The 26,409-nt window shown below is 43.9% G+C and overlaps 1 protein-coding gene across 3 annotated transcripts in view; it reads right to left on the bottom strand.

Annotated features, from left to right (window-relative positions):
- GRID2 (glutamate ionotropic receptor delta type subunit 2) overlaps nt 1-26,409 on the bottom strand; it is a 984,243-nt gene that overhangs the window by 410,703 nt on the left and 547,131 nt on the right. For all 3 annotated transcript variants that reach the window (XM_056855266.1, XM_056855267.1, XM_056855268.1), the window contains exon 4: nt 15,600-15,805. In XM_056855266.1, the coding sequence (XP_056711244.1) occupies nt 15,600-15,805 (206 nt within the window). The remainder of the gene's footprint in view (nt 1-15,599; nt 15,806-26,409) is intronic.

The following is a 26,409-nucleotide window of genomic DNA, read 5'->3' as shown; positions in this document are numbered from 1 at the left end:
TCTACCACTTAAGGGAGACTCAGACAGGCCTACAATCACCTTCCCTTCCCCTCCCCACAACAGACACCCTGTGAGGTAGGTGGGGCTGAGAGAGCTCTAACAGAGCTGTAACTTGCCCAAGGTCACCCAGCTGGCTTCATGTGTAGGAGTGGGGAAACCAATCCAGTTCACCAGATTAGCCTCCACCACTCATATGGAGGAGTGGGGAATCAAACCCGGTTCTCCAGATTAGAGTCCACAGTTCCAAACCACCACTCTTAACCACTTCACCACACTGACTACATCATGCTTACCTCCCTACAGGTATTTCCAACTCTGCTCCCATAAGCTATGGATGAAAGGACTGTCTTCAGTGGGACAAACAAGATGGTTCCTTTCCACACAAATGCATCCTGTCCCCAAGCAGTATTAAATGAAGCCATGTGAAAGCTGGTCCTATGCCATTGTGTTGATCTATGAATTGGCCCTAAGACAGAATCACTTGAGAAGAGAGAGAGTACTAAACAGAGGAACAGCATCCCTAGCCCAGTGATCTTCTAGAGACAGGTTTTGAGAAAACATCTTGTCTCTCTACTTAATTTTCTTACTTAGCTTTAGGATAAGAATTGCTATGGTTGCCAGGAAAACTGGCTTAATAAAAAAATGGCCAATATGTAAGATTCCATCCATTGGCATGAACGCTCCAGAAAGAGCCAGATGCAAGGAGGTTTAAGTGTTTGCAATCAGCGGAACAAAACTGACTGCTTTTTCATGTTCACACTCTTCCTGTGTCTGGATAAAGTGACTGAGAGGCAAAGCAGGTGAGAGATTAAGGCCTCCTTGCACTATCCTGGCAGAGTGGGAGCTGTTACTGCATGACCTTGTCATGCTGCCAAAAGTAACATAATGAAGAGCTCCATCCCACATCAGCACTGCCATTCTGAACACTGGAGTCAGGAGATTCAATGTGTGCTTCTCATGACACCCAAGTAATGCAGGAAGGAGCTGCATTACAGAGGCTTCCATGTGCCAGGAAAATTGCAAAGGAGGCTTATGTGCTACAGCCAGTAATTATAACACAGAGAAAGATCTGAGAAATGATTACAACTACACAAATATATGCATGCAGAAACACACAGTTAACAATTCACACAAATCATATATGCATCAGCCAGAGCAGGACCAGTTCAATGTATAAGCAGTTGCCAGGGGTGCCCTTAATGGGGAGGGGACAACTGGTGGAAGAGCTGGGGGCAGGGACATGGTGGAAAGATGTCGTCACATGCATGATGACTTCGCTTCCTGTGAAAACCAGTAAGTGACAGTATCCCAGGATCACATAGCTAGAATTTTGTTAAAGGAGAAAGTAAGTAAGTAAGTAAGTAAGTAAGTAAGTAAGTAAGTAAGTAAGAAAGAAAGAAAGAAAGAAAGAAAGAAAGAAAGAAAGAAAGAAAGAAAGAAAGAAAGAAAGAAAGAAAGAAAGAAAGAAAGATCAGAACTGGCAGCAGAATTATTATTCAAGCAAACTGAGCACGAACCAGATCTTGGCTCCTTTGCTAAGATTGTTCCCAGCATCTAACAAGAGGCTCCTTATAATGCTGCCTCTGTGTTGGAATTCTCCTTTGGAAATCTTGCATGCTTGCTTACATTTTGGCATGAGCCTCTATGCATATCCTTATGAGTGCCTTCAAGCGACCAATCCATCAAGCTCTACCCTTTGGGAAGGTACTCTGCATACAAAACACATGGTAACACTAGGTCATGAATACTGCCGTCAAGGCTGCTTCAAGGGTGGATGTGTTTGGATGTCTACCATACCCCAGCTTCTCCCGAATTTCTGAATTAAAACTGGACACCTGCTTTATTTTTATACCTAAATCTTCACCTTTAAAATGTATATCCATATTATCTGTCTTCACTGAAGACCACTCCTTATGTTTCTGCTTGAATGAATGCACTAGTCATGCCTACCGACTGGAAAGGCCAGCGTTGTCATAAATAATAAAGAGACCCCATGGGCAGCCTCCTCTGCAGAAGGGTGTTTTCAGTTATCTGTACTTTTAATTTTTTGTATTAACTCCTGGTGGCATGCTGTCAATTGTCTTGTGGCACTCTAGTTTAGTATGGGGAGTACTGTCTTACTTAATCATGCATGCTTATAAATGTCCCAAAACAAAAAGCAGGAAACACTTCAAACCACTTAGCTTCTTTGCTTATAAGGATAATAAAACATTGCTGTTATGCTTTTAACAACCAAGTATCTTATAATGCATTTTGTCTAACCTATAGGGGTGGAGGGAGAAACACAGATGATGATACAAGTTCACAAGCATAGGGCATATTTTAACAGGAAAGTATTTGCCGGAGGAAATTCACTGCTTCCTTTACGCAAGAAGGGTCCACCTATGAGGGCATTTAAAGACCTGTCTTCACAGTGATGAGATTGCTACCCTTTGTCACTTCTGGCAAGAAGTGACTACGGGAAGAATTTGAGAATTACTACGAAGTGATCCTTTAAGCCTTAAACCAAGTCTCAGCTATTATGAAGACAATCAAGTGGGTACTTCTCAAAAGAGCTACAATGCACAGCCAATGAAAAGAAAGAAAATTAGTTTACTACTAACAAAGATAACATACAATAGAACACATTGTGTACCATTAGTAGTAGTGACTATCAGGAAAGGATAACACTCTTCCTCAAAAGAGTGCAGTGGGGAACAAAGAAAGGTGTTGTAAACGGTATTAATGAGCAAAGTCAATCCTTAAGTGATTTAAGGAATGAAAGAGAAGAAAAACAGAAGCACAGTAAGTTACGAACTAAATTTTGCTAGCTAAAAAGAATGGTGTCCACAACCACGCTCGATCAAGGTATCCTCAAGCAGGAGACCCACAAGACAGGCAGGGGGATCCCACACCCGCTTGCTTGCTTGCCAACCACTCACTGGGCTGGCCACTTGCCGGCCAGTCCACTCACCTGCAGTGATACAAAGAAAAAAGGGAGAAAGAAGGGGGTAGTATTGGGAGTGTTGAGCAGAAGTGGAAGAGCCTTTTAAGACAGACGGGGCGACAAGAAGTGGGAATGTAAGGGGGTAGTTAAGGGAATGAAGTGGGGGTAATATTAGCCTGTAGAAGAGGGGGCAAAAAGGATGGAGGGGAAAGATGGTACAGGGGATATGGATTTGGTGGCAACTGGCAAGCACTGAGAAATGGGGTGAGGTAGTTTAGGACATTTTGGAGGACTTTCATTCATAGCGTCGCCATGAGTCGGAAGCGACTTGACGGCTCACAACACACACACACACACACACACACACACACACACACAGTTAAAGGGTGACAGGGAGGGATATGGGTGGCAGAGTTAAAAAAAACAATGGAAGTAGGATAAGGAGAGAAAAGAAGGGCACTGTGAGGGAGTAGGAAAGGAAAAGAATGTTAGAAATGGATAAGAAGTGTGAGTTAAAGGGAAGGGCAAGGCAAAACTGGGACAGGAGAAGGGATACAGGATGAAAAGCAAAAGAAAATGTAAGGGAGGGGACTAAGGGGGAGCAGAGATCTAAAGCCTCCAGGGAAAGGGCTGTTTTTAAATTTGTTCCCCATCCAATCCACAATTCATATTCCATACTACTGTTTATGCATATTGTTAAACAGATATATACGACAAAAGCTAAAAATATTCTCAACATCGGTGCAGGTCCCCACTTTTTAGTAGTTTGTTTTGTTTACAAAGTAGACTGCAATAAATATAAAAGGTATAGGAATTCGGTTAGAGGCTTACGAAATACTGCAGCGAGGTGTGCTGAAACACAAACAGCATCCCATTCTTGCCCTTCTTTCGCCTTCTCTTATGTCCTCATCCACATAATGCTGGCTCCAATTCCATATCTTTCTGTACGGGAATGGAGGATCGCCCATCCCTGACTGGCAATTACTCTGAAGGAAGAAAATGCTACTATACCTATGAGGGCATTTAAAGACCTGTCTTCACAGTGATGAGATTGCTACCCTTTGTCACTTCTGGCAAGAAGGCTGCGTTTTTTTCTCTCGCAACAGGATCTGGGGGTGGGGAATTGCCCATACCCACGAGGAGCTTGGCAACCCTATCCTTCCCTTCCCAATCTCAGACCACAGTGAGAATTTTGGCAGTAGGATGGAGTAGAGGCCACAGGATGAAGCTACGACACCACCACCATCTGGTCACACACTTCCCTTTCAATTTAATGTCAGTCTTTGTTTCCTTTTTTAACCCCTCCTTTAAGCAGTGTCTATTTACATATTTGGGACTCCTGTCAACTAAAGGCAATGTCCACAGTCCAGTGAAAGCACAGGCCATGAACTAAAGGATTTGTGCAGGCTATCAGAACCAATGGATTAAAGCCAAGGGACATGGCAAGAACTCTAATGTTGCATTAGAGACAGGATCAAACTGACCCTTAAAAAGAATATTGCAGATCTTGAGAAGGAGCAGAAAAGAGCAACCAAAATGATCAAGGGGCTAGAGCAACTGCCCTATGAGGAGCAGTTAAAATGCTTAGAGCTGTTGAGTTTGAAAAGAAGGTGGTTAAGGGGAGACATGATAGAGGTCTATTTAATTATGCATGGTATGGAGAGAGTAGACAGGGAGAGTTTCTCCCTTTCATAATACTAGAACATGGGGTCATCTGCTGAAGCTGCAGGGTGAGAGATTCAAAACAGATAAAAGGAAGTTTTTTTCCACACAACGTATTATTAAATTGTGGAACTCCCTGCCCCAGGATGTGGTGATGGCTGCCAACTTGGAAGTCTTCAAGAGGGGAGTGGACGTATTCACAGAGGAGAGGGCTATTCATTGCTACTAGTAAAAATTAATACTGGTCACAATGCATACCCCTCTCTAGTATCAGAGGAGCATTACAGTAGGTGCCATGGAACACAGGCAGGATAATACTGCCGTCGTCTTGTTTGTGGGCTTCCTAGAGGAACCTGGTTGGCCACTGTGTGAGCAGACTGGTGGACCTTGGTCTGATCCAGCATGGCTTTTCTTATCTTCTTATGAGCCATATTCCATGCACATATACATTTAATATGAGCAAAATATTCTTGTTTACCAGAAGGGGGCCCAAATTCTCTGCTACCTGTCCACTCTAATAATAATGATTCCTATTTTGCTTTGGAGGAGACGCCTGTTTTTAAAACGTACTTGTGCGAGTTGCACCTGTCAGTGTTTATCCTGCTCTCCTCGTTCACTGTCAGATCTTTGACTGGAGAGCAGGCGTCTCTGGTACACATTTGTGTAAACAGACGTGCAAGAATGCAAAGGAGCTGTGACCTGCACAGCCTGCCGTTTCACAGGCTGAAGTTGGTGAGGTTTGTTTTGAAGTATTGGTAACATACCAAAAGGACAATTATGTCTTACAAGCACATCTTTAGCCAAAACCCTCTTGGCGTTTAGATCAAGCTACTGCAGAATTAATGAATAGAGCAGAAGACAGGCGAAGAACAGCCTCCAGCAATAATTGTGGGGGGAGACTGTGGGGGTTGTTCAAGCAGAAGCACTATTCAAGCAGTGATCCTTAGTCTGAGAGAGAATAAGCCCGTCTGCTGCAAGTATACTAATTCCTTAGCATGTATGTTAGTCCTACTGCAAATAGTGGTCAGTCAAGATTCTGAATGCCTTATGGAAAAATACTAGGTACTTTTATTATTCTACAGCAGAAGATCATTGCAACTTCTTATGCAACATATGCCATATGTACAAATGAAGCTGACTTATACTGCATCAAACCAATGGTCCATCAAGGTCAATATTGCCTACTCTGACTGGCAGTGGCTCTCAAGGGTCTTAAGCATACGTCTTTTCCATCACCTCGCACCTGATCCTTCTAACTGGAGATGTCAGGGATTGACCTTCTGCATGCCAAGCAAATGCTCTACCACCAAGCCATCATCCTGCAACTTCCCAAAATGAAGGAAGCAAAACCAGTGATCTTCTGGAGTTGGAATCCATAAATCAGACAGATAAACTAACTCAGTGGTCATTTCTAGAGTTGCCAACTGACCAGTTTCTAACTGGCTTGACTAGTTTTCAACCTCTCAAATTAGCTGACAGATTAGGTTGTTGGGGGATGGGTATTTTAAATGCTTTCTCCCCACCCTCCAGCCTTGCTAATGGTAGATGGTAAAACCCTTAGGATCAGAACTGTGCTGTGGAAAGGGCAACCAAAAACTTTCCGGCTTCTCAGTCTTTCTGTCACAGGTAGGCAACAGATCAAATCACTGCCAGATTCTTCACTAATACCAACCTAGGGTTGCAAGCTCCAGGGTGGGAAATACCTGGCAGTTTTGGGGGTGGAGCTGAGGGAGGGTGGGGTTTGGGGAGGGGAGGGACTTCAATGTGGTATAATGCCATACAGTCCATCCTCCAAAGCATCCATTTTCTCCAGGAGAACTGATTTCTGTTGCCTGGATATCAGTTGTAATCCCAGGAGATCTCTAGCCACCACCTGGAGGTTGGCAACCCTATTACCACCACTGCTGAAACCCCTGTAATTCACAACAATAAAGAAAACAGAATAGAAGTGAACTAATTACTGTGTGTTGGGGGTGAGGGGACAGGAAACATAGCCTTGATTCCCAGGAAATAATTATAGAAGTGTTGTGGGGGGGAGTCGTTTAGGATTGGGAATTTCCTGGTGATTTTGGGGGGGGGTGGAGCCTAGGGAGGGCAGGGTTTGGGGAGGAGAGGGACCTCAGTGGGGTCTAATGCCATACAGTCCATCCTCCAAAGCATCCATTTTCTCCAGTGGAACTGATATGTCATCTGGAGATCAGTTGTCATTCTGGGAGATCTCCAGGCCCCAGCTGAAGGCTGGCAACCCTAGAGTCAGTGGCTCAATGCCTTGTATGAAGAAGCTCCCTGTATCAGTCCCAGGCATCTCCAATTAGAAGGTCTCAGGCAGCAGGTACTGGGAAAGGCCATTATTTGCCTGGGAGGCACTCTAAGTAAAAGTAGATAATTCTGAGCATGATAAACCAAAGACATGATTCACTATAAGGCAGCACCATACATTCGTAAGCATACTGGTTGGTTCTAGACAGATAAATACTAGTTTTTAAAACCACTAGATACATTCAGCATTCAATTTAGGTAGTTTGTTATTCTAACTACATGAAATATTGTAATCACAATGGAAAATGTAAATACTATAATACTGCAAAGCATCTTAATGGATTGCTAATGTATGCACATGTATTCTCTTCCTCAAACACTCACAAAGAACCCATAATTTGGAATAAGTTAGCATCCACTGCTTTGTCCTAATATCTGTTTTACCTGCCTCTTTTAAAAATAAATCAATCCAACTGAATATTTTACATGTTTATTTATTAAGTAGTTATTCACTTCTGAAGGTTGCTGTATACCTTCTTTTAATCTATTACCCTGATACCGCAGGATGGAAGATATTAGATATTTGAATTTTACAAGTTCATAAGGTGAATGGAATGATGAAAAAATACACTGCTAATAGTGGCAGTGTCACATAGGGTTATATATGGTTTTAATTTCTCTGCCATGGCACTTAACACCAAATAAGATTGCCTTGGCAAAGGATAAAGGATATCCACAATATATACATATATATACTGCCAGTTCCATAGATGCACTGACTCATAAATGTTTAAATACAGAAAAAGTATTAGCATTTAGTGCCTTCAAATATGGCACAAACTGCTCAAGATGTTTGTTGCAGAACTAACATTGAGGGTTTCTCTCTAATAGGCGCTACTAACATTTCTTTGAGGGGGGGGTGGAGAACTCTGGAAATGGAGCTTAAACTCTTGACAGGCTATGAGTTGAGGTGTGCTGTGCAACACAACACAATCAGTGGTATAAGAAGAAGAGTTGGTTTTTATATGCTGTCTTTCTCTGCCACTTAAATCAGCTTACAATCACCTTCCCTTCCCCTCCCCACAACAGACACCCTGTGAGGTGAGTGGGGCTGAGAGAGCTCTAACAGAGCTGTAACTTTGCCCAAGGTCACCCAGCTGGCTTCGTGTGTAGGAGTGTGGAAACCAAGCCAGTTCACCAGATTAGCCTCCACTGTTCATGTGGAGGATTGGGGAATCAAACCTGGTTCTCCAGATCAGACTCCACCACTCCAAACCACCACTCTTATCCACTACACCACACTGGCTCTCTGACATAACTGGCATCACCTGGAACCCTGGTATCTCATAACCTCCACAGACACCGCACATCTCCCTCTTGCCACACATTGTAATCTGGGTTATACAGACCAATTGGGGTGTATATTTGTTGCTTATGTTATGACCCATAGTTACAACATTGAATTCGATTCAAAATTCTATGTGCTTGTAAGATGATGCACATTTTAGCTCTGTTTTTTTAATGACATGGGGTATTTTGGTTGATTTTAATGGTGTGATTTTATTATGTATAGTTTAATTCATTAGCCAGCTTGGTGGCCCTTAATAGGAAGGTGGAGAATAAAATGAATAAATAATAAAACTGGTCAGTACTGAGATTTGACCATCAGCACCCTTCCATTACTGTTCTGTGGTTCTATACACAGTCAACACCTGAAGGAAATAGCATAATGGCAGTTCTCTGTGCATATAAGGGATCCAAAAAACAGAACTAATAACTCTCCTTCATTGCCGAGTTGTTTTCTGTTACCCCAGAAGGTCAGACCAGAACCAACAGGTTGAAATTAAATCAAAAGAGTTTCCATCTAGACCAGTGGTTCCCAACCTTTTTTTGACCAGGGACCACTAGGACTTTTTTGTTCGGTGCAGGGACCCCAAGGTTCAAAATAAAAATTCCGAGAATTTGAAAATAAACTTTAATCATAACTGTTAGTTAAACATTAAACTTAGAATAATATTTGAATATATATTTTTATAATAGAGAACTTTTAATTGAAAATATTAATTTATTATGGGTTTATAACTTTGTTTCGCGGACCTTAATTTAGTTCTCGTGGACCCCTGGGGGTCCACAGACCCCCGGTTGGGAACCAGTGATCTAGACATTAGGAAGAATTTTCTAACCATTAGAGCGGGTCCTCAGTGGAACAGGCTTTCTTGGGAGGTGGTACACTCTCATTCCCTGGAGGTTTTTAAGCAGAGGCTAGATGGCCATCTGTCAGCAATGCTGATTCTATGACCTTAGGCAGTACATGAGAGGGAGGGCACCTTGGCCTCTTCCGGGCATGGAGTATGGGTCACTGGGGGTATGGGGGGAGGTAGTGAATTTTTTGCATTGTGCTGGGGGCTGGACTTGATGAACCTGGTGGTCCCTTCCAACTCTATGATGCATTATATCATGCAATCCATGAGCCACTTATTGCAGCTCAACAGGGGCTTAATACTTCTTTTTGCAAAGCTTGGGACTGCAAAAAGCACTATGGGAATTGTCAAAACCATGGCAAGCTACACTATGCCAGTGTCTAGTGTAGTGGTTAGAGTGCAGGGTTGCCAGGTCCCTCTTCCCCATTGGTGGATTATTTTGGGGATGGAGCCTAAGGAGGGTGGGGTTTGGGGAGGGGAGGGACTTCAATGCCATAGAGTCCAATTGCCAAAGCAGCCATTTTCTTCAGGTGAACTGATCTCTATTGGCTGGAGATCAACTGTAATAGCATATGATCTCCAGCTACTACCTGGAGGTTAGCAGCCCTATTAGAGTGTCAGACCATCACTGGGGACACCCAAGTTCAATGCACTTCGCCATGAATCTCATTGGGTGACCTTAGGATAATCGCTCTCTATCAGCCTAGCCTATAACACAAGGCTGTTATGAGGATAAACTATGTTAGCAGATATGCCAGTCTGAGCGCCCAGGATAATGGATGGGATAAAAATTAAATAAACTAGCGGGATGTATTTTATTTGGTGAGTCACAAGGCTTACTCACTGTTCAGAAGGTACAAAAGATTGCCAGAATCTGGTAATCTGTTTTTCTAACAATGAATATGTGCCCTCTTATCTATTCTGCACCACTGGACACGGAGTCATGGAAAACATTAAGGAAACATGGGATTATTTTTATAATCCTGTACCCCATAGGCTAAAGTTCTGGTTTAAAGTCTTTGGCTTAAACAACTACTTGTTTGTTTTAATTTCAATATCTTTCCACATTATCAAACCACCAATATAGATGCTAAATAGTGAGTCTGAAGGAACAGCACCACAGCAATGCAGCCCAATATACAGAAGCTACAATTCAGTGTTACAAAGCCGATCTAAACATTCTCTTACCTTTTCTGATCATTTTTACCTAATGTATTTTTATTAATAAGTTTTTTTAAAAGAAAAAAGAATTATAACGTACATACTATCCATTCATCCAGTGTATTGAACCCTTCCAAAGGATGTCGAATATTAGCATCATACTAGCCACATATCTACTTCTAATGTATTAATGTAACCTGAAAAACTAAACATGTGCTCTTATATACTAATTTACTGGTTTAACTGACTCCCGTTAATCAGCTAAAGCTTTCAGCTGGTTTCAGCTGGTTAACCAAACAATATAGCTTGCAGCGCTTTTTCTGCTACATCTGTCCTAACTGTCCTAATTTTCATGACCTATTCCTACTTCTCCTCCCTCTCCTGGATAGCCCAGGCTTGCCTGATCTTGAAAGCTGGGCAGGGTCAGTCCTGGTTAGTGTTTGGATGGAAGACCACCAAGAAAGTCCAGGGTTGCTATGCAGAGGCAGGCAATGCAAACCATCCTGAAATATCTCTTGCCTTGAAAACCCTACAGAGTTGCCATAAATCAGTCGTGACTTGATGGCAAAAACAAAAGCAAACATCCTGCTTCTATGGCACAAATAAGTAAATGAGTCTATTCACATGTGTAATAGTTTAAAAACTATTTAACAACATGCCAGTAACTATCTCCTATAATAATGTTCTACATATCTGCAAGCCAGCCTGCAAACCCCCTCATAGAATCATAGAGTTGGAAGGGACCACTAGGGTCATCTAGTCCAACCCCCTGCACAATGCAGGAATTTCACTACTACCTCCCCCACACACACCCAGTGACCCATACTCCATGCCCAGAACATGGCCAAGATGCCCTCCCACTCATGAACTGCCTAAGGTCATAGAATCAGCATTGCTGACAGATGGCCATCTAGCCTCTGCTTAAAAACCTCCAGGGAAGGAGAGCTTACCACCTACCGAGGAAGCCTGTTCCACTGAGGAACTGCTCTAACTGTTAGAAAATTCTTCCTAATGTCTAGATGGAAACTCTTTTGATTTAATTTCAACCCGTTGGTTCTGGTCCGACCTTCTGGGGCAACAGAAAACAACTCGGCGCCATCCTCTATATGACAGCCCTTCAAGTACTTGAAGATGGTTATCATCACTTATCACCTCCTTTGTCACTTAGCTGGTGTGGATGGAAGAGGTACCATTAGAAAACTGGTTTAAATGATGACTAATGATGACTCAAAGGTTACTATACTGCTTGGAGAACCTGTTCTCATTTGGAATAGGTACATATGTGCCATCAATTCACAGCCGACTTATGGCGACCCCATCAAGGGGCTTTCAAGGCAAGTGAGAAGCAGAGGTGGTTTCCCAGTGTCTTTAGTGCTGTCTTTGGTAGTCTCCCATCCAAGTACTAACCATGCTTAGCTTCTGAAATCTGAAAAGATCAGGCTATAGCATGCTGTCTTCCCTCTCATCTCACATGGATTAGAGATGTCTAAATGCCTCATCTTTCTGCAAAAAAGATATAAGGAAAATTACCTCTCAATGCAGAGATAAGGACTATTGTAACATCATCTGCCAACAGACCAACATACTGCCTCTGCCTTCTTACAAATTGCATATTAAAAATTTTGAGCACATGACAGTAGGCAGAATTCAGAAATTCCCACTACTTGGTGGGCATTTTGCTAATACCAAAGTTACTAATGATTCTAGTATGATTTCAATCATTCATATGGGAGCTCGTCGATGCAGAGGCATCGAAACCAGAACTTGGGACAGGAGTTATGAGCAGTAGTGATGTTGTTTTGCTCCCAATTAAAATAGCTAAGTTTACGGTTTCTTACATTTTCAAGATCTGGCCTTTTGGAGGACTTTGATTCATAGGGTCGCCATGAGTCGGAAGCGACTTGATGGCACTTAACACACACACACATTTTCATTAAATGATGTGGACAAAATCTTCTCATATAGCTCCTTTCGGTAACCTGATTTAAAAAAAAAAAAAAAAGCTCATGCCAATAAAGTACAACTGTAAAATAAATGTGAAGGAATATATCAGACAGGTAATTAAAGCAGACGATAACCATAAAACTAATGAGTTTTGAAGCAAATTATGTTATAGTTTCTGAATATCTTCCTCATTAGAATACAACTGTACTCTCCTGTGGATGCCAGCATATGAACCTTGTGTTCATAATATGTTATGTAATGGGCCATTTTTATTGAAAAAAATCCAGGTTTGTTACAAATATATGTGTGTGTGTGTGCATGCGCGTGCATACAAACTTATTAAACATTATACTAGAAACGTGCATTTATTTAGTTATCTCCTTATATGAATGAATAAAGTGCCACTGAGTCGCAACCAACACATGGCAACCCCAGGACTATGGGGCAAGAGATGAGCAGAGGAGGTTTGCCATTGCCTTCCTCTACAAAGCAACCCCTGTCTTCCTTGGTAGCCTCCAAGCATCAAACATGGCCAACCAAACTTAGCATCCCAGCTCTGACAAGCTCAGGCTAAGCGGGGCTATTTGGGCTGCTATCTCCATTAGGGCTGTCGATTCGGTTCAGCCCGAACCGAAAAACAGCTGAATTTCCCCTGATTCGGCAGTTTTTAGTTCGGGATGAACCGAACTCAAAAATGGCGGGAAAACGGGGGAGCCGAATTCAGCGAGTTCGGGAGTTCACGAATAAATTCGGCAAATTCGGGGCGCAGCAGCATAACCGTCAGTAAGCAGCATTCTCCTCCCCCGGCCAATTGGTGGCCAAGCTGGGTCTTCTTCTGGCCAATCAGTCAGGATTGAGTACTGGAGGAATCAGCTGCTGCGTGGCCCGGCCAGGGAGAGAAAGAGAGAGAAATCCTTGTGGGGGGGGGTGCGTGTGAACATTCACTCCTTTCCGTGGCTGCAGGGGGCGCATTTTTAGGGGTAGAGACCCCAAACTTTCAACGGAGCTTCAGATGAGCCTTCTTAAGAGACCCCCCAAGTTTTGTAAACATTGGGTCAGGGGGTCCCGAGATATGGGCTCCACCCCTTTCCCCTCCCCCCTTTTCCATTTCCATGGCTGCAGGGGGCGCTTTTTTGGGGGTGCATCCCCCAAACTTTCAGCATAGCTTCAGACGAGCCTTCTTAAGAGACCCCCCAAGTTTTGTAAAGATGGGTTCAGTGGGGGCAGAAATATGGGCTCCCCCCTTTTCTCTTTTTGTGGCTGCAGGGGGTGCATTTTTGGGGGTGCAGCCCCCAAACATTCAGCATAGCTTCAGACGAGCCTTCTTAAGAGACCCCCCAAGTTTTGTAAACATTGGGTCAGGGGGTCCCGAGATATGGGCTTTCCCCTTTTCCCTATTGGGATGAATGGATCACTTGATCCTGTATGCATCTCCAGAGCGGCAAATCCAAGGCAAAACCTCCCGTGCTTAAATAGAATCATATTGGATTACCCAGTCCTCCCAGCCCCTCCTGATGGAACAGAAGACAGCCACAGTAAGACCCCTTTGGGGGCTTTAATCTATAATTTTTCTCCTGTGTGTGTGTGTGGGGGGGGGAAGCAGAGTCTGTGTGTGGTGTGGGGAGGGAGCAGTTTCTGTGGGTGGGGGAAGCCAAAGGGGGCTTTCGCCCGTTCTGCCTGGGGTGTGTGTGCCCCCTCGAGTCTCTCTCTCCCTGAGGGGGGGCTTCAGTTGTGTGTCCTCAGGTTTTCCCTCATTCATAAGATCGGTTAGGTCTATTTTGATGCTTGCTCAAAACTGGTTTTCAAATGGTGACTTAAAGAATGTATTTGCCTGGTCCCAAGTCCGATGCAAAAGGGGAAATTCCACTCCCTCCTGCTCATTATGCATAGCTAGCTGCCTCTGTCCCTTTCCATGGTTTGCAAACTCCCAGGTGTCAGGTGTTGCTTTGCATAGTTGTGTTGCTTTGTAGTTGTGTTGCTTTGCAAACTTCTTCGCACCTGCCCCGCTTTTGCTCCCCGCAGCTCAGCTGTTTGTCGGGGCTGGGAGCTTTGTGCGTGGGCGGCAAGCTCTGCTCAGAGATGCACATTAAGGGTGGGGGACCCCTTTCGGGGCCCATATCTCAGCCCCCCCGACCCAATCTTTACAAAACTTGGGGGGTCTTGCAAGACGGGCCCTTTGAAGCTCCGCTGAAAGTTTGGGACATCTACCCCCAAAAATGCCCCCCCCCGGAGCTGCGGAAAGGTGCGGTTGTGTTTTTAATGGCTTTATTCGGCCGAATTTTTTTCCCGAACTTTGAATTCGCGCCGAATTGCACTGACCCGAAGCGGGGGAGTTCAGACTTCGGCATATCTCGAATCCAACAGCCCGAATTTCCATATTTACCTACATGTACAAATGGTCTATTGTAGCAATGTATGTCTGTCACTACATGTAATAGCCAAGGGCTGGCCTTCATGGGGATAGCCACATGTGCACAACAGGGCCATTAATAGCTGCCATTCAGAGTTCTGCAATGCCAAAGAAATCACAACAATTGCTGAAAAAGAATTTGTTTGACAAAGTTCCCTGTGTGTGTGAGGGGAAGCACAAGCACACCTGCAACTCAGTCTAGCCTGGAATGTGGCCACCTGGCTCCATGCCTTGGCAATCAGACTAGACCAGCAGTTCCCAAACTTTTTGAGTTATGGAGCACTTTTCAGGAGAAATTGGTCATGGAGCACCATGGGGTGACATCACATCCCGACGTTTGCTAAGCAGACTATGTTTATGGGGTGGTTTGCCATTGCCTTCCCCAGCCATCTACACTTTACCCCCAGCAAGCCAGGTACTCATTTTCCCAACCTTGGAAGGATGGAAGGCTGAGTCAACCTTGAGCTGGCTACCTGAAACCGACTTCCATCGGGATCGAACTCAGGTCATGAGCAGAGCTTTTGACTGCAAGACTGCAGTTTACCACTCTGTGCCACAGGGCTCTATTTTTTTAAGCCCCTCCCAAATCCTGGGGGGTGGGAATTGGTGGAAATCAGTGTAGCCTTACTTATGAGTACTGGCACTTCTTTTTAACAAAATAAACACTGGCTGTAAATATAATCCTACTATGTAATTTCTGCATAGTTTAGAATGTTATGTTAATACTTAAGCTTAGTTTCAGCTCCATTTTCAGATTTCTGCAATCCAAAACTTATTGCTTTGTTTATTGGATATCCTGTCCTGTCAATTGTGTTTGACTTATTCTGTGTAATCTGCCTGGAATCTCAGTGAGAAAGGCAGACAATAAATAGCATAAATAAATAAATAAAAAAACACAGGGGCAAAGGAAGTAAATTCGTATGGACTCTTCTTTCAAGGATCACAACAAAGAACTTTGAATCAAAACACGGATAACCTGAGAAAAAAAACTGAGTTCAAGAAAGAAGATGGATCATCGGGTGATGCTCAAACTTACCTCAGCAATGAAAGACTTGGCTGTTGATGGGTTCATTACCAGAATGGCTCGCCTCAGAGTATCCCGGTAGCGGTTCAGTTCCTCTATCCGCATGGTGGCAAAGAGCCCTGTGATCATTTTATTGATGTTGTTCTCTACCTTCTGCAGTGCTACATCCATTCCCTGCTGAGATACTTTGTCCAAAAACTCTTGTATTCCACGGATATCTGGGAACATCAAAAGACCATCAAAATGCTAATTAGCATATAGAAAGAAGACAAAACCTTATTTGGAAAAAAAAAAGGTATTCTGCCTCATGTCAAGTAACTACTCCCTGAAGGCCACATTAACTTAATATTCATTGGAAGTGTTCCTCAGCTATGCTCATGACATGTCCTAAAGTGCTAATTTGTGAGAAGGAATGTTTATATACTAGATAATTCTTTTCAAAACAACTGAAAATGATATTTAATTATTCTTGGTTGCCTTCCTCTTTCACTCATCATGTTGTTCCAGATTCTGACTAACCCTATGGCACTCCAAAAACAGGTTTTTCTCATTAAATAACACCTGCAGAGAAGAGGGCAATAAGTTATCAAAATGTAACATACAAATGCTTTTATTTGCCTCCTTAGAGACAGCCTGGAAATCACACTATAACAATAACACACCTGCCATCAGTTAGACTGGGGAGTTTAACTCAAAAATGTGGAAATTTAGCAGCAAGGACACCCATATCAGCCTCTTTCCAAACAAATCATAGTTTGGAAAGAGGAAACCAGAGAGAATGAATACCCAACCTGAGACGTGAAAGAAGCCCTTGAAGATTGACCCTGAGGGAAAACTTCCACACTGAGTCCAAGAGAACGAAAAGGGCTCTAATATCCATTTACCAGAATGATCAGTCTGAGGAAAAGTACAGAGAAACTAGGGTAAGCTCCAGGGTCCCAACCTATCTTCTCACAGAGTTGCCAACCTTCAGGTGGCACCTGGAGATGTCCTGCTATTACAATTGATCTCCAGATGACCCAAATCAGTCCTCCTGGACAAAAAGGATGCTTTGGAGGGTGGACTCTATGGCATTATACCCGACTGAGGTCCCTCTCTAGGCTCCACCCCCAAAATCTCCAGGTATTTCACAACCCAGAGCTGGCAACCCTATCTCTTTAACCTAATCTTGGAGGCAGTTCCCCCCTGCTTACCATTCTTCTTCTCCCACATTCACATTCCTGCTCTGGCCTGTATCCAACCACATTCTGAAGGCCTAAGGGAAGGCAGCAACTTCTGACAGTTCCCTCCTCCCATTACAGGCCTTCTTGCACATGCTCTGCTTATCTCTTGAACCTCAGGAACAACATTTCACAGAGCTCAGTGGGTGCAGCAGGAGGGGACATCACTAATACACATATGCAGGCAGATGCAAATAAAACTGCCTTATACTGAATCACACCATTGGTCCATCAAGCTAAGTATTGTCTACTCAGACTGACAGTGGCTCTCCATGGTGTCAGGTACAGGCTTTTTGCACCACCTAGTACCTGATCCTTACACTGAAGATGCCAGGGACTGAACCTGGGACCTTTTGCATGGCAAGCAAATGCTCTACCACTGAGCTGTGGCCCCACCCAAATCACCACTCTCTGCAACACTGGCAATGGGGTCCATTATCTGGTTCTAGTAATGACAATAAAAATGGTGCTTATGTGGCTATGTCTCATCATAGGGTTTTCTTGATGAGAAAATAGATTTCCTTTGAAATGTGGTGTTGAAGGAGAGTATTACAGATACTGTGGACTGCCCCCCCCAAAAAAAAAACACAAATCAGTGGGTTATAGATCAAATCAACCTGAACTGACCCAAGAAGCTAAACTGAGGCTATCATACTTTGGTCACATTATGAGAAGACAAGAGTCACTGGAAAACAATCATTCTAAGAAAAGTTGAAGGCAGCAGGAGAAGAGGAAGACCCAGCAAGAGATGGATTGACTCTATGAAAGAAGCCACAGTCCTCAGTTTACAAGACTAGAGCAAGGCTGTTAAAGATAGGACATTTTGGAGGACATTGATTCATAGGATCGTCATGAGTTGGAAGGCACTTAACACGCACACATATGTGGTCATGTATATAAGGAAGCCTAAGAGCTTATGCTGGAATAGTAAAGCTAGTTTCTGCCCATACTGCTATAAAAAAACAATGGGTATTTTTCATGCAGCCAAAGCAAAAAGTACAAACCCTATCTCAGTGGCCCAGGAGCACAAGTGCAGTGTAAAGCTGATCTGGGTCTGGGCAACTCCTGATCACTGGGAGTCCCTTGTAGGCTGTTCTAAATTTCTACAGGAAGATCAGGATGTGCATTCACGTTATGTATAAATAAATGACTGTACTCTCTACACAAAAAAGTATTTGCTTCAGCCAGTGTTTCTCAGTATGTCCACTGGAAAATCCTGGAGTTCCTGCAAAGCTTGTCAGCATTTTTTCCCCACCTTTCTTCCACACAGGCTTTCCCCTCTCCTATTTTAGCTTCATAACAACCCCCATTCTATGTTAGGCTGAGACAGACTGGTTCAAAATAATCTATCAAAGCTCACGGCTGAGGGGAGAATTGAACCCAAGTCTCCACAGTCTTAGTCTGAGAGACTCTTGCCACTGTATTGAACAGATTTCTCAATGAGTTGTCAATGAGAAGAGTAATAATCTCCTGGGAGGGGCTGTGGCTCAGTGGTAGAGCATCTGCTTGTCATGCAGAAGATCCGAAGTTCAATCCCCGGCATCTCCAGTTAAAGGGACCAGGCAAATGGGTGATGTGAAAGACCTCTACCTGAGACCCTGGAGAGATGCTGCCAGCCAGAGAAGACAATACTGACTTTGATGGACCAAGGGTCTGATTCAGTATAAGGCAGCTTCATTTGTGTTCATTCGGAAGCTAGCTGCCCTCCATCACCAGTCTTCCCCAGCAATCCAGAATTGCAAGGGACATTACAGGTAGTACTGTTTATTGCTTTTTTAACAATAAGGCCAGTTCAGTGGTGGAACAGGATGCTTAGGGGTGTTGGGGTTCTCCTTTCTTGGAAGTGTTTAGTGTGGTGTAGTGGTTAAAAGCGGTGGTTTGGAGCAGTGGACTCTGATCTGGAGAACCGGGTTTGATTCCCCTCTCCATAGGAGTGGTGGATGCTAATCTGGTGAACTGGGTTAGTTTCCCCACATGAAGCCAGCTGGCTGACCTTGGGCTAGCCACAGCTCTCTTAGAGCTTTCTCAGCCCTACCTACCTCACAGGGTGTCTGTTGTGGGGAGGGGAAGGGAAGGTGATTGTAAGCCGGTCTGATTCTTCCTTAAGTGGTAAGAGAAAGTCGGCATATAAATACCAACTCTTCTTCTTCTTCTTTTACCACTCAAACTGGGAGTATGAGTGGTATAAGGTCCCTCGTGATGCGATGCTTCTGGGTATAAACTGGAAGTGCTGTGCCGCGGTGTGTAGGCATGCGTGCACGTGTTCCCGCCGACCCTCAGCTGTTCGGCGGGTGGGGGGTGGATTGGCAGGGTTTGCCTGCCACCACCAGGCACCTGACAACCCTAGCCCTGTGTCAGAATTTTAGAATTCAGGCTTCATTTTCAGCGCTGTCAGTTCCACAGTTCCTGTACTAGCCAAACCCAGCTACGTCTTCACAAGAGAATCTTTTGCACATCATTTAGCCAGCCAGGTTGAACCAAACTAATTATTTATGAGAATAAACTTTTCTTCCAAGTAGGCCAGTAAGCCAGCGAAAACTACAGTCAAACTGGATGACTGACAGTGCAATCCTTACGGCGGGCCGAATGGGCTTAGGAGCTGGTGTTTCCTCCCCTGCCAACATTAGTGCATCTTGTGCCATGAAATGGGCACAAACACCAGCGCCAGATCACTTACTCTGGCACTGGGGAGCAGCGCAGCAGCACCACGCATGGGTGCCGGTGCAGCTTCAGCAGCAGCACTCCTCCAACACAGGCTTGCGCTGGCACCAAAGGGAGCGTTCCCAGGGGCGGGGCTGACACTAGTCAGCTCCCTAAGCACTTTTGCCGGTGTAGATGTACACCTGCAAAAATGGTGGCATAGAAGTTCCATGGGGTTTGGGTGAATTTCCCCAGCGGCTTGCTTGGGCGCAGCAAACCGATCAGGAGGTGGCGTGGCTGTGCCGTGGCTGCGCTGTCCCCGGATGTGCCAGAACTACCCCCGCCCATATACATTTTTCACCCTTGAGCTCACTTTTGCAACACACCGTACCTATTTAGGATTATTCTCTTAGGTTTGGATCCAGACTAAATGTTTCTATTCGCTGAATGGCACTTTTCTCTCTCCCTTCCGCCCATTGATCACCACGACTTGCTGCTGCTGGGTGATAGCAGACCCTGAAGAGGGGTTTACAGTGGGAAGGGACATTGATGGAAATTGCCCAATTAGTCTGGCCCAGTGGTGGCTGTAATTCTGAGGACACTTTCCTGAGAGAAAGCCCCACTGAATATAATTGGACATATGTCTGAGTAAGACCTGCTTAAGATCACTCCAAAAATCTCTTATCTGCTTTGCTGCATAACGTTTGTCTCTTAACTTTCTCTGACCTGCCCTCACTGAATCTGATGAAAACCTATAGCATAGTTACATGTTACAGCGAACACACATACAACCTGCATGTTCACTTTACAAACAAAACCAGGGACTAGAACCTGGAAAAATGTGGGGTTTCAATTACACATTAAGCTGTATGTGTGTTGAATGTAACATGAGAGTTACTCAACATATATATATATAAAGAAATATCAAGTACACATTGTATGTGGATTGTACGTGCATTCACTGTAACTTGTAAACAGGGCTTCTCTGGGATATAAGCTGGAACATTCTTATATATAGTAATCTCATATAGGTTAAAGCAAGAGCATATATTTTTATGGTGCTCTTAAAATCAGGCACATTTGTAGCAGTTCAGATAATTGTGTTGCTTTTTAAATTGGCCTTGAAGTGCCAAAAAGACCTCTAACGGCACTGATTAGACTGAATTTAATTTCCCTGATTTAGACATTAAATAGGAGCTGCAATTAAGCATCACTGACTATCTTTTAGAAGTATATTTTTAGAATGAGCGCACATTTTCGCAGTGTTAAGCCATTCTTTAGTGTTTAGTACTGCTTCAAACTTGCTATCTGGGTCTAAATACAGCAATTACATCCCTTGATTCCTCAAGTAAAGTCCACTCCCTCTCTTGGGCTCTGGCTCATTACTATATTTCATTTTAAATCAGATCTGCAAATTGCAGGGGGTGATCATCCATTATCTTTCCTAATCTACTGGCATTTGTTTATTTGTTTATTTATTTATTTATGCAAGGCTTTTTTTGGTGCTGCCTTTCCAGTCAATTCGTGCCCGTCACGAAATTGATTATGAATCCAACAGCATATCCTGTACTTTTCTGCAGCCTGCAGCGGCCCTATGGTAGATGCTCAGGGATTCCTCATCAGAGTAATTGATGTGGAGAAAAGTACTTCAAGGTAGAATGTCTGAACATTGCCTTGGAGGCTGCTTTTTGAAGTGAGAATGTGAGGTAAAATATAATTAAATAGGCAAATAAACTGGCTGGCTCTGTTAGGCCTGACCATAATCCTGCATTGACAGAAAAATCTGTTTACACTAGAAGTAAAAAATTAGGGGAAACAATTAAAAAGTTGGAAGAGTCTTAAAGACCATCCAGTCCAACCCATTGCACCATGCAGGATGACCTAAAACATCCCTGACAAATAATCACCCAACCTTCTGCTTAAAGAAGAAGAAAAAGGAGAAGGTTGGTTTTTATATGCTGACTTTCTCTACCACTTAAGGAAGAATCAAACCGTCTTCCAATCACCTTCCCTTCCCCTCCCCACAACAGACACCTTGTGAGGTAGGTGGGGCTGAAAGAGCTCTAAGAGAGCTGTGACTAGCCCAAGGTCACCCAGCTGGCTTCATGTGTAGGAGTGGGGAAACTAATCCATTTCACCAGATTAGCATCCACCGCTCATGTGTAGGAGTGGGGAAACTAACCCGGTTCACCAGATTAGTGTTCGCCGCTCATGTGGAGGAGTGGGGAATCAAACCCGGTTCTCCAGATCAGAGTCCACAGCTCCAAAACACCGCTCTTAACCACACCACCACGCTGGCTCTTGTAATGCATTTACACCGGGAAGTGCCGCATCGCAAGGGGCCTTTTACCACTCCAGGGTATTCAGCACTGTTTTCCATGCAGGAAACAGGATTTAGCAAAACACTAAGGTCCTTTGGGGCCTTTGACCTGAGTGATGCATCACTATATGCAGAATGAGTTGTTTACAGACTGCTGTGAGTATTGCTTGGACTTACAGCAACTTTTTTATCTTCATACACTGACATGCGCATATAAAATCTCTTAACATAAGCAATAGTTCATCTAGAGCACAAATCCACAAACAAGTCCTGAAGGAATGAGTGGCAGCCATGGAAGAATTCAGTTAATTTTAACACGGCACTTGATAATAGCTCAGTGGATGTTGCTGGTTATTTTTGTTTCCCCCTAGCAGTTGTTTTTTTGCTTTAAAGTCTGCCATCGAAGGGAAAAATCAGGAGTTCAGACGATCTATCATCAGTCATGAAAAATGACTAGACAGTGACAGCAAATGAACAAGCGTGAGGCTCAAATATGTTCATCCACACTTATGAAAAATGAATACACAGTGCACAAACAAACAAGTCTGCATTCACAAAAAGTAATATGGCCAGCTCTAGAGGACTGGATTATAGTCCTTGATAAGGACAACAGAACATGGCCACAGTCTAGGGTTGCCAACCTCCAGGTACTAGCTGGAGATCTCCTGCTATTACAACTGATCTTCAGCCAATAGAGATCAGTTCACCTGGAGAAAATGGCTGCTTTAGCAATTGGACTCCATGGCATTGAAGCCCCTCCCCAAACCCTGCCCTCCTTAGGCTCCACCCCCAAACCCTCCCACTGATGGCAAAGAGGGACTAGGCAACCCTACCACAATCTCCCCAGGTTTTTCTTAACTTAATGGAAAATTACAAAAAAAAAAAAAAAAACTATAGGTAAAAACAATCCCTAGTTACCAATCAAGCAATTCAACTATTCTGCCATCAAGCTATCATAAAAATGTTCATTATATAAACCACCGGTTATGTTTTTGAAAATATCAAATCATTCAGTTAAAGAGGTCCAGAAATATTCAGTGGCTGATTTATACAAAAGACGGCTTGGTTTCCACCACTGATTGCACTGTCCAAATTCTTACCAACAGTGCTTTGTGAGCCTGCTGCAGTCATCCCTCCATGCAGGCCGATAGCTGCAGCGGCAGTGGCCCTCTGAGTGGCATAATTCAACTGGGATGGTGAGGGCCTTCAGTCTTCCATACAAAGTGTTGCCCTGATCCCCATGAGAATGCTGGCACAGCTTGGGAGTGTGACCACAAATTGCAGGTCAGCCCATTCCCAGCCTAGGATTGCCAACCTCCAGGTACTGGCTGGCAATCTCCTGCTATTACAACTGATCTCCAGCAGATAGAGATCAGTTCCCCTGGAGAAAATGGCCCCTTTGGCAATTGGACTCTATGGCATTGAAGCCCCTCCCCAAACCCCGCCCTCCTCAGGCTCCGCCCCAAAAACCTGCCGCCTGTGGCGAAGAGGGACCTGGCGACCCTATCCCAGCTGTAGTGAGTGCCACAGCTCCTGTCTGCATTATTTTTTAGCATTATTGTAAATGGCATTGACTGCTTTGCTCAGCTGGAGCCACCCAAAGCAGATTTTAGGATTGAAAAAAAAGTTATAATGAAACAGTAAAAAAAATAGTTACTAGTTCCTCTTTTTGTGATAAAGAAGATAGACACATGATCATAGAAGAAACTTCCATGAAATTATATCATAGAATGAGCTTAAGGTTGCCAGGTCCACCCCTGGCCACCGGAAGGGAATAGGGGTGGGGGTAGGGTTGCCACATCCAGTTTGAGAAACTCCTGGAGATTTGGGAGTGGAGCCTGTGGAGGATAGGGACTTCAGTGGGGTACAAGGCCATAGAGTCCGCCCTCCAAAGCATCCATTTTCTCCAGGGGGGGATGTAGTTGTTAATTTCCTGCATTGTGCAGGGGGTTGGACTAGATGACCCTGGTGGTCCCTTCCAACTCTATGATTCTATGATCTCTGCAAGCCTGGAGATGAGCTGTAATTCCAGGGGATCCCCAGGTCCCACCTGGAGGCTGGCATCCCTAAATGAGCCCTAATCTGATGTGTCCTGGCAAACCGAGATCCTATTTCTTCTTCCCTATATGGGCCTGCCTAAATACTATTGCTCACTTTCTGAACAGGTAGCACAAAATGACCATTTTGAGAGCGATTACAGCACTATCCTAGGCGAGACCAGAACTGCAAAGCTGTCTATCCCCCAGGCATAATGTTTTGCAGTCTGCATCATAGTTAGGACACTTCTTTGGTTTTATTTTGCTACTGTTTCCATCCTGGATTTTGCCAGCTCCTGCAGACCATCTAAAACCACACAACAACGTATTATGAATTGTGGATGTCTTTGTCCGCTCTTTTTTGCCATCTTCTTGCCCTACACTTTGCACGGTGCTCCCATGCCACATACTGGTTTCTCTCAAACAACAGAGCAGATCTGGCCACCTGGACCCATGTCACAGAAACATTGAGGCTAGACTACTGCAATGCATTGTACATTGGTTTCCCCTTAAAATCAACTTGGAAACTCCAACTGGTGCAGAATGTCACAGTTCAGCTATTATTGGGCACTAGACAGAGCATGCACATAACTCCCATTCTGCAAACACTCCATTGGCTGCCCATTTGTTACCAGGTTCAATTTAAGGTATTGGTTATCACATACAAAGCCCTTAATGGCTTTGGTCCCTCTTATCTACAGGTCCGCCTCTCCCCGTATGCTCTGCTATGGCAACTTCACTCATTTGAGCAAGGTCTTCTGCTGATGCCAACCTGCAAATGGGCAACAACTGCCTATACACACCCTTTCTCCATTGTGGCACCCTCCTTATGAAATGGCCTGCCTGAGGAGATCAGGAAGGTTCCCACTCACCTGGCTTCCTGCAAACTATGAGAAACTGAATTATTCAAGGTTTTTCTGCACAGTTAATGGGGCTGCACTGTGCAAAATGGTTTACAAACTTACTTGGAGAAATCGTACCAACAATTGTCCCAACAATCAGATTGCATAAAACAACCTGCTCATTTTCTGTTAATTTATTTCTTTACTTCATTTATACTTCGCCTTTATCCCCAAGGGGAACCTAAAGCAGCTTACATCCTCCGCCTCTCCTCCATTTTATCCTCAAAACCTTGTAAGGTTGGTTAGGCTGAGAATGTGTGACTGGCCAAAGGTCACTCAGGAAGCTTCACTGGGGGTTTGAACCCGGGTCCCCCAAATCATAGCCCAACACTCTAACTACTACATCTTACATCATACTCATGATTTGAATGAGAATGATCATTTTTGAAAAACATATTCATTTCTGCGGCCCTGAAAAGCAGTAATTGCCTCCTCGGAGGACTACTTATTCAAGATTTTCAAAAAAAGGTAGGTACCATACTTGTCGCTTCTCAGAATGACTTACCCTCGTGGAAAGCTCGAGACAGCAAATGTTTACAAAAGGTTTTGAGTGAAAAAGAGGTAGAGACTGCTTGAAGACAGCTTTTGAGCCAAGAGGCTAAACTCACTGAAACAATTATCTGTGAATTATTCCCTTGGCTCTGTTATAGATACATACAACCTAATGCTAACAGCTTTCTCGGTTTTATGAGGAGAACTGCCTTAGCCCTAGAAGACAGATGGGTGTATATATTTTTTCCCATTCTGCGAGCTGGTTAGACAAACACAATAATTATTCCAGGTGCTAAATCAGGGCTGTATATGTAGATGTATCGAAGGCGCAATACTCCTTGTGCTCCTAAAGTCAATTTGACGCTCTCATCAACAAGCGACATCTGGAGAAACTGAGACGTTTCAGGACAATCTTAAATCCTAGCAACCAGCTTTGGTACAATGGTCAGCCAACTTATATAGAACTTATTTACTATCATGCTTAACTATATAAGTTTATCTCTGAAGCGTTTATTGGTGGAGTTTTAACACTGTCAATTACCCCATAAAACCTTCTGCTTTAACTCCTTGAGAATCAGATATCCCCCAGCTCTAAAAATATTCATCCAGATGTCTTTAACAATCACTCTAGTATCAGTCATTTTAAAAATATATTTTAAAATACTAATCATCCCCAGTGATTGGTGAGCACCCTTCTTCTCTTCCTGCAGTTGGGCTGTTTTTTACAAGCTTCTAATAGGAATGATTTTAAAAAAATTACTTTGTTTCAAACTCTGCACTTGTCTTTATTCTTCACTTGCCCCCTCCCACACCTCTTCCCTGCAATCCACCGTCACCTATCTTCTTCTTAGCTTAGGGTTGTCAACCTCCAGGTGCTAGCTGGAGATCTCCCACTATTACAACTGATTTCCAGCCGACAGAGATCAGTTCACTTGGAGAAAATGGCCCCTTTGGCAATTGGACTCTAGAGCATTGAAGTCCCTCCCCTCCCCAAACCCCGCCCTCCTCAGGATCTGCCCCAAAAATCTCCCACAGGTGGTGAAGAGGGACCTGGCAACCCTGTCTTAGCTATATGAAGGCATTCCCTCACCACTAGGTAATTAACTGCATACAACCAGCCCAAACCAGATTAAGGCCTGGTGATTCCAAAAAAAGAGACTTTGGGATTTTCTGCCACTTTTGCTTTCAGGCAGTAACATTTTTCCAAAGTTC

This window comes from Euleptes europaea, chromosome 9, assembly GCF_029931775.1.
Source record: "Euleptes europaea isolate rEulEur1 chromosome 9, rEulEur1.hap1, whole genome shotgun sequence".
Classification (NCBI taxonomy): Eukaryota; Metazoa; Chordata; class Lepidosauria; order Squamata; family Sphaerodactylidae; genus Euleptes; species Euleptes europaea.
Note: the sequence above shows the minus strand (reverse complement) of the source record. Positions and strands in the feature narration are given on the sequence as shown.